The sequence below is a fragment of the Sinocyclocheilus rhinocerous genome, unplaced genomic scaffold (genome assembly GCF_001515625.1).
Source record: "Sinocyclocheilus rhinocerous isolate Xijiao unplaced genomic scaffold, SAMN03320098_v1.1 scaffold247, whole genome shotgun sequence".
NCBI classification, from domain to species: Eukaryota; Metazoa; Chordata; class Actinopteri; order Cypriniformes; family Cyprinidae; genus Sinocyclocheilus; species Sinocyclocheilus rhinocerous.
Window position 1 is genome coordinate 942405 of NW_015662919.1, and position 9666 is coordinate 952070.

General features: G+C 36.3%; 1 protein-coding gene across 1 annotated transcript in view; it reads left to right on the plus strand.

Moving 5' to 3' along the window:
• The window catches only part of disc1 (DISC1 scaffold protein), a 72140-nt gene that overhangs the window by 30366 nt on the left and 32108 nt on the right, over window positions 1-9666 (plus strand). Inside the window, exons 8-10 of the mRNA XM_016538457.1 lie at window positions 1738-1875; window positions 2670-2689; window positions 2978-3117. Coding sequence (XP_016393943.1) covers window positions 1738-1875; window positions 2670-2689; window positions 2978-3117 — 298 coding nt within the window. The remainder of the gene's footprint in view (window positions 1-1737; window positions 1876-2669; window positions 2690-2977; window positions 3118-9666) is intronic.

Genomic DNA, 9666 nt, shown 5'->3' on the forward strand with positions numbered 1-9666 from the left:
AAAAAAAAAAAAAAATTTTCAGAATTCCCAATGTATTTATATAGTGCCACAAGAAAGAGAGAAATAAAAAAAGAATTGTTTAGAGCACTTTTAATAAAAATTAGCACAAGTCAAGCTGGGATACCAAACAGGATCACAGGGAGATGCCAAAAGACCACTAAACCTGCTGCCTTGACCTGACTGTATATGTACAGATCCATTCAGAATGACTAAACCACCGACCACCATATAATCTAAAACACCTTCAGTCAGCATTCATTATAAATCACTCGTGCTTTTAAGCCAAATATACTCTGGACGTGAGTCTCCAGTTCCTGTTGCAGTGCATTGTGGTGTGTGTGAGTTAGTCAGCATGTGTCGCCCTCCCACGACAGTCATTGAGCTGCTTTCCTCCTGTGAGCAGCATGGGAAACTGGACACACAGTCATTTGTGTGTGTGTGTGTGTGTGTGTGTGAACTGGTGTCCGGGATCGCTGTGTGTTTTCACCGCGGGTGGAGCTGAGAGGAGATGAGCTGCCTGAAAAATGGCACAGTATGACTTTGCCCTCTGATGCACCATTATCTGATGGCAGAGCCGGCTGCAGCGCACAACCGCCTTCACATCGGGAGGGCCAGTGTTGTCTGCTGTGGCATCTGGCCCATCATTACTGGCTTCCTGAATGCTCAGTGCTCAGTATTTTATTTTATTTTATTTTATTAAAAAAAATAATTATTTTATTTTATTTTATTAAGATTTTCTTAAAAAGAAAATCTATTTTATTTTATTTTTAAGATTTTCTTTAAAAAAGTTTGTCGTATGGCACAAAATACGGCACAAATGTCGTATTTAAGATTTTTATTTTATTTATTTTTTGATATTCTCTTAACGAAAAAGTCTCTGTGGCACAAATGTACATTGTATTTAAGATTTTTATTTTATTTTATTTTATTTTTAAGATTTTCTTTAAAAAAAGTTTGTGGCAAAAAAAGTTTTTTATTTTATTTTATGTAAGATATTGTCTTAAAAACATTTATGTGGAACAAATGTATGTTGTATTTAAGAATTTTATTTTATTTTATTTTAAAGGTTCTCTTAACAAAAAGTTTATGTGGCACAAATTTATCTTGTATTTAAGATTTTTCTGTTACTGTGTTATTTTATGTAAGATATTCTCTTTAAAAAGTTTGCGGCACAAATGTGTTGTATTTATTTTTGTTTTCTTTCCTTTTTTTCCCTTTCTGTAAGATATTATCTTAAAAATGTTTATGTGGCACAAATGTATGTTGTATTTAAGATTTTTATTTTATTTTATTTACAATATTCTCTTAACAAAAAACGTTTGTGGCACAAATGTAATATGTATTTACGTGTTTTTTATTTTATTTTATATAAGTTATTCTCTTTAAAAAAGATTTTTATTTTATTTGAGCTATAATAAATTTATATTTTATTTTCGATATTATTTTCATGTTATTTAAGAGCCTAAAACCTCTATGTAACCTTTACGTACCCTTAGTCTTTTTAAGATTTAGTTTTCTACATGAATAAACATCTAAATATTAACAGCTGTCGTGCATTAGCATTCAGTATTCATGTCTCAATCTGAAGATGAGAGATGATGTGAAATGTGATGACCTAATGATGGAGGAAATGAAAAATGTGTCACATTTAAGTTTATTTTAACTCACTTTAACCTCAGTAAGTTGAGTGACTGCTCTGTTCCTCCAGGTTTATAATCTCTGTTTCTCGTGGTTCAGGTGGTGATGGGTCAGAGACTGGGCTCTAGTCTGCGCCGGAAGGTCAGCGAGAGTGAAGCGCAGCTGCTGGCCCTTCATGAGGCGAAGCTCGTGGCCATCTCAGGTACCTCTGCGCTCTTTCTGTGCTCATCTGAACCCGTCGCCTCCTGCGGCTGTTTCAAATGTCACGGTCACTTTGTGCTCGACAGCACTAGCCAATACAGACTGACAGGCTCAAAGAGTACAGCCTTCCTCCACTGGGATGCTTAAGTACTGCCTACACACACTAGCGTTCAGTAAGAATGCTTAATATTTTTAAAAGAAGTCTCTTCTGCTCACCAAGGCTGCATTTATTTGATCAAAAATTTAGTAAAATTGTGAAATATTATTACAAATCAAAATAGCTGTATTTTATTTAAATATCTGTTCAAATGTAATTTATTCCTGTGATGTAAAGCTGTATTTTCAGCATCATTACTCCAGTCTTCAGTGTCACATGATCTTCAGAAATCATTCTAATATGCTGATTTGCTGCTCAAGACACATTTCTGATTATTATCAATGTTGAAAACTATGGTGGCTTATTTCTGCAATGGAATTTTAAAAAAAAGTTTTTATTTCACTATTCTGACTTGTGAGATATAAACTCGGAATTCTGAAAAAAACAAAAACTTTTTTTTATTCTACTTTATTTATTTTATTTTAGGTTCTCTTAACAAAAAGTTTATCTGGCACTAATGTATTTAAGATTTTTTATGTTAGTTTAGTTTATTATTTCATTTAAAGTTCTCTTAAAAAGTTGTAGTTATCTGTTTTATTATTTTATTCTGTGGCGGAAACAAGCATGACTTTTTTTCTCACACTTGCGAGTTTATATGTCACAATTCTTAGAAAAAAATTCAGAATTGCGAGGAAAAATTCAGAATTGTGGCATATTACCTCAAAAAAGTTAGAATGATGAGATAAAAAGTAAGTTACCTTTTTATTTTTTTATTCTGTGCTTGTGCTGCTTAATGTTTTTGTGGAAACCGTGATACATTTTATTTTCCAGGATTCTCTGATGAACAGAAAGTTCAAAAGAACGTCTCGGTTACGTATGTAACCCTCGATCCCTGAAGGAGGGAACGGAGACGTCACGTCGGATGACCGACGAATTGGGATCTCGCTTAGAGGGACCAATCTACTTCGAGTGTAAACTAAACGAGCCAATGCACATTGGCATGCGATTATTGCATCCAGCTGCCGCTGATCACAGCGTGAGTATAAGTAGGCAGCAGCGTCTGGAGGGGCTGAAGAGGAAGCTGCAGGCACTGGGCGCAGGAAGTGGACGGGATCTGAGCCGCATGAAGGAGCAACACAACCAGATCAAACTGGAGCTGCAGGAGAGAGAAGCCCAGTATGGTGAGTAACCCGCAACACAGACGTCCGGCATTAATTAAGACCACTTTATTTCTGCTGACACAGGGGGGAGCCATTTCTTCATGGAGATCCAGAGACGTCTCAGCTGGAAATGTAGATGCTTTCTCTAGTTTTCTAGGTTTCAGTATTGATTTATATAGAGAGGACATCTCTGTTCCTCACGTTTGCTGTCAGTGTCTCTCTGAATCGTGCTTTCAGGCAAATAACACTATAAATTGTCCCTTGATAGTGAATCCTTATTGTATAAGTATAATATGCAGCAGCTCTATTATTATTGATTATGTTGAATTATATATTAATATATTATATTAAAAATATGTTTGTAATATATGCATAATATTTTAATATGTGCATAAAGAGAATGAAGAAATATAATACAATATAATATAATATATATTAAAAAAAACTTTTTTCGGAGCAATTTACTGTAATACATTAATTAAAATCATCCTATCCAGACACACACTTTATTTAAAATCAGCATGAATTAAATTCAGTGTACAAATATTATTATAATGTATGAATACTTCAGAATTTATTTGTTCATTTAGCTTTTTGATTTCAATAATGTTAATTATTCTGCAGAAGGATTTTTTTTTTTTAAACTTTTATCACATTAATGAAAATCATCCTATCCAGATACATGATTTATTATTTAATTATTTATTTATTTTTAAATCAGCGAATTCAATTCACTGTATAAATATTGCTATAATGTATGAATACTTCAGAATTTATTTATTTATATTTTTCTGGGAGTTTATATCTTGCAATTCTGACTTTCTCTCTCAGAAATGCGAGTTTACGTCTTGAAATTCAATTTATTTTTTCCAGAATTCTAGACACCTGACTGCAGTAGTAGTATAATTTTATTTAATGCCATGTCAGCATCTGGGGCTATTTTCATGGCAAAAACTCAATTACAAATAATGCAAATATCACATAAATACAACACAAAATTCTAAGAAGAAAAGTCTGAAAAAGGTCAGAATTGTGAGATAAAAAGTATACTTTTATAAATTTTTTAATTAAAAAAAGTGTATTTAAAAAAAAAAAAGAATATATTTATATTTTTATTCAGTGGCAGAAATAAGTTTCCGTATGTTAGAGACATCGATTAACACACACTGATCATCTCTGGATGTGGTACAGTGATGGTAAATCCATGGTATTGTCTGAAAATAACATGGCACCACCATAGCAAGTTGAAAAAATGTGTGCAAATATATAAATCCTAATGGAACTATCAATCGCCAGTAAACAGTGGTGCCAAGTCAAAAACAAATCTTCACTGCAAGTTAGCATTTCTTACGAATCACGGTTTGGTCCCTGAAGTTTGAGCTTTTTCCGCTCTGTTTAGTAATTGTTTTCTGAGGGTGAGATCATGATAACAGCTCTTTGTTTCTGCACAAGCCGGGGCAAGACTCATTTTAAAAATACCATTTAATATGAGTAAATACATTCTTAATTATGCAAGCACAAACCCAACAGCAAACTAAAACCCCCACGTGACAAGTGACACACGCAAACCCTTTTCCTTATGCCCAAAACAGTGATCTGATGGCAGTTATGTGGCAAATACATGTGTCAGCATGTTATTATGCGAGTGGGAAGACAGGCTAATAAGAGCCTATAGCAGGAGCAGCCCGTTCATGTCAAAGATCTTTTGTGTTCTGTATCATATTCGCCCGCTTTGCATATTTAGCATCAACGCTCAGGCTATCATTAGCTCACAATCTCTCTCATCCCGACACAAAGACGCAGACCAGCCAAACTCTTTGTTGAGCAAAATGTGTGTGTGTCAAATTAAGCAGACGAGTGTAATCCCTCTAACGGCTGGCCTGATTCCCGTTGGCTGTCAGCCGCCGTCTCCTCCTGTTGTTGGACGTGTAGGGAACCGAATAAATGACAGACCATCTCCTGCAATCTCCATCCTGCATATCCTCACGGGACGCCAGAGCCAAGCGGAGAAGATTTTAATGTGCATCTGGTTATCATCGCCAACAGGTCAGATGATACCAGACCAGTTAATTTACACCAGTGACGTGAGCCAGACATTTCGACATCCTTTCAGTTTGTTAGCATTAAACACCAGGTGAATTTCACAAAACATGTCAACAGCATGTCTAGATCATATTGCACCTCAGAGACAAAAGGAAAAAAAGAAGAAATTATAATTTGCATGAAGAAAATGAAGCCTATTGTATGATAATTCATATTTGTGAATATAAAATTAAATAAATGAATAGATTCTGAAGTATGCATTATGACAGTATTTGTACAATTAATTTAATTCATGCTTATTTTAAAAAATTGTGTCTGCATAGAATGGTTGTAATTCATGAAAAAGAAGAAATGATATTTTGCACGAAGAAAATGAGGCCTATTGTATGATAATTAACGTTATTGAATATAAAATTAAATAAATAGATTCTGAAGTATACATTTATGGCAGTATTTGTACAATTAAATTCATGCTTATTTTAAAGGGGTCATATGATGCGATTTCAATTTTTCCTTTCTCTTTGGAGTGTTACAAGCTCTTGGTGCATAAAGAAGATCTGTAAAGTTGCAAAGACTAAAGTCTCAAATCCAAAGAGATATTCTTTATAAAAGTTAAGAGTCAGCCACACCTACCTAAAACGGCTCGTTCGAACACGCCCCCACATAATAATGTACAGTATTTGAAAAATAATGTGTTTTTTGAACATTAAAGCATGTCAACATATTCTGTTACACCAAATACACAAAATAATGCTCTTTAAAATAGCATCATATGACCCCTTTAAACAAAAAAAAGGTGTGTCTGCATAGGATGGTTTTCATTCATGTAAAAAAGATGAAATTATATTTTGCATGAAGAAAATTAAAACTATTGAAGGAATATTGATTAATATAAAACAAAAACAAACAAACAAATACATTTTTATTTATACAGTAAGTATTGGTCTATTATGACAGTATTCTTACACTGAATTAATTTATACCGATTTTAAATTTAAAAAATGATGCGTCTAGATAGAATGATTTTCATTAATGTTAAAAATGAAGCCTCTTGCAGGATAATTCATATTATTGAATATAAAAGATGTAAAATCGCATTTCTGAGAAAAAAGTCAAGATAAGATATACACTCAGATTTTCGAGGAAAAAATTATTGTGAGAGATAAACTCAGAATTTGGAGGGAAAAAGTCTGAATTGTGAGAAAAAAAAGTTGCAATTACCTTCTGAATATGGCAGAAATAAGCTTCCATACTAACATGAGCTGGCTGCTTGTGTAAATTGCACACAAGTTAGTTATCTAATTTTTTTTATTTTTATGTTTTAAGTCAGGTACATGAAAACATCATAGATTGATCTAATTTGAATCCGAAAAGTGAGACTGATGTCTTGTCTAAGTAGTTTGACCAATAGCATGCAAACAATGTAGATAATCGTCCAATCGTGGCGTGCGAGAAGGCGGGATCTATGTTCGAAGCAATGCAAATACACACACATGTGAGCCTGGAGCACAAAAGCAGTGTTAAGTCGCTGGGGTATATTTGTAGCAATAGCCAAAAATACATTGTATGGGTCAAAATTATAGATTTTTCTTTTATGCCAAAAATCATTAGGACATTAAGTACAGATCATGTTCCATGAAGATATTTTGTAAATTTCCTACTGTAAATATATCAAAACTTAATTTTTGATTAGTAATATGCATTGCTAAGAACTTCATTTGGACAACTTTAAAGATGATTTTCTCAATATTTAGATTTTTTTGCACCCTCAGATTCTAGATTTTCAAATAGTTGTATCTCGGCCAAATATTGTCCTATCCTAACAAACCACACATCAATGGAAAGCTTATTTATTCAGCTTTCAGATGATGTATAAATCTCAATTTTGAAAAATTGACACTTAAGACTGGTTTTGTGGTCCAGGGTGTATGAGGACTGTAGAGAGAACGTTAATAGAAAAACAAAGCCAAAACCCAGACATTTCAGGCAATTTAGAAATCAAAATGAGGACATATGGTCACCCTGTATAAGACTATTTATGTATGGAAAAGTCTTAATGTTGTTAAAGGGGACATCGGATGGAAAATTTACTTTTACATGCCTACAATGATAAAAATCCATTCACTCCTTTTTTTTTTTATCCCCCAAAAACCTAAACAGTCTCAATTATCAAGCCGTTTTGATTTTCTGAGCAGTGTGACATCATATTGTTCAGGCCACTGGTTTATTGCTCAGGTAAAGAGGGTGTTGTTTTACACGACCATTAAGGAATTTTAACCAAAGTATGTTGCAGACATTTCATGAAGACCCTGAAGATGAAAATGGGCATCCGATGTCCCTTTTAAAGCCTGTTGCACTAGCTGGCAACAATGGCCTAAGAGAGAGTGTAGAAAATGCTCTTTTTAGGGTGCAGAAGAACGTCTCGGTTACGTATGGTAACCCTCGTTCCCTGAAGGAGGGAACGGAGACGTCACGTCGGATGACAGACGAATTGGGATCTCGCTTAGAGAGACCAATCTACTTCGAGTGTAAACTAAACGAGCCAATGCACATTGGCATGCGATTATTGCATCCAGCTGCTGCTGATCACAGCGTGAGTATAAGTAGGCAGCAGATGCAGCGCATATTCAGGTTTTCGCTGAGGAGCCGAGCCGGTGACCCGGCCGCTCAGCGGTGGTACAGGAGCTGTGGCGACGGGACGTGACGTCTCCGTTCCCTCCTTCAGGGAACGAGGGTTACATACGTAACCGAGACGTTCCCTTTCAGTCGGTCACTCCCGACGTCACGTCGGATGACCGACGAAATTGGGATCCTACCAAAGGGCCACAGCTACTGCCCCTTCCAGTGTCCTGTGGAAGCCACCTGCGCCCCTACTTTTTGGCGTAGGCCAGGGCTTGCACAAGAGGACCAGCTACTGCTGCTATGGCACTACCCAATAAGTAAGACTGGATAACACTGGGAAAACGTACCCGTTCTACTTGGAACAGGGACGTTACGGAAGCTCCAACCTTCCCGAAGGAGGTTTCGGAAGCAAATACACATATGAACATTCCTTAACCACGGGGTGAAGGTTTGGCGGCAGGCCGGAGTAACTTAGACCCGGAAAGTGCCGCTTTGCCACGCCCACCTCGGGACTCGGCCATGAAGCCAGTGCTGCAGCGGTCTTATATGGAGCAGCCCCAGCGGCATGACTGCCGCCGTAGCTGCCATATGCCCCAGGAGCCTCTGAAACTGTTTCAGTGGGACCGCCATCCTGCTTTTGAATGTATTCAAGCAGTTCAACACCGACTGAGCACGTTCCTGCGTGAGGCGTGCTGTCTGCTCGACCGAGTCCAACTCCATACCGAGAAAAGAGATCCTCTGCGTCGGGGAGAGTTTGCTCTTTTCCCAGTTGACCCGAAGGCCAAACAGGCTGAGGTGTGAAAGTACCAGATCCCTGTGTTCGCACAACTGATCCTGAGACTCTTTTGTCGAGGTAGTTGAGAATGCGAATGCTCTGTTCTCTCAGGGGAACAAGGGGTACCTCCGCAACTTACGTGAAGACACGGGGCAACAGGGACAGCCCAGAGGGCAGGACCTCGTACTGATATGCTCGTCCTTCGGACGCAAACCACAGCAATGGTCTGTGGTGCGGAAGGGTCGACACATGAAGTACGCGTCCTTCAGGTCGACCGCTGCAAACCAATCTCGGGGACGGATGCAGATCCGCCCACTGCTGCTCACTGGCGAGAGAGGAGGGCGAGTGTGATACGGCTCTGGATCGTCCACAACCCCCCGTCCCCTCCAGGGACCCAGAGATAGAAGAATTAGCTCTTTTGTCGAGTATTTGGGTAAAAAAGGAAACAAAAGATTCACCGCCCGGCCCTCCTCCGCGGGAGGGAGTGGTGCGTTCACCATCACCATTATTCAAAATAAACTCTAATGCATCTCTTTTTGTGCTCGCCACTCCTGAAGTGACAGACCTTTCATTTCTTATTGACGAGACTCGCTGTGTGCTGTTTCCTTCTTTAGTTTGCCAGGAAATTAGTGGGGATGTAAAGCAGTGTTATTTTAGTTTCATTTATATAATATTATAGTTTTTATTAATATATTGATTATATAATAATAGTTTTTATTTTTATATTTTGCATTTTCATTTTAATCTGAAGGTTTTGGTAAATTTGTGTGTTTTTGTCATTTTTATTAGTTTGTAGTTTTTTAATGTCTATATATTTTTATTAAAGTTTTGAATTAGTTTTTTTTTACTTTTTCATTCAAATTAAGTTAAAGCTTGGTCATTTTTGTGTTTTTGTAATTTTGTTTATTTGTTTTTTTTAAACGTCTATAGTTTTTATTAATATTTTGAATTAGTATATAATTTTAAATTGTGTGGTTTAATTTTAATTTAAGTTAAGGCTTTGGTAAATTTTTATGTTTTTGTCATTTTGGGGAGTTTTTAGAGGTTTTTTCGTTTTTAAGTTTTGGTAATTGTATTTTTTTTTTAAATTTTTTTTTTTTTTTTTTTAACATTTTTTTATTTTTTTTTTT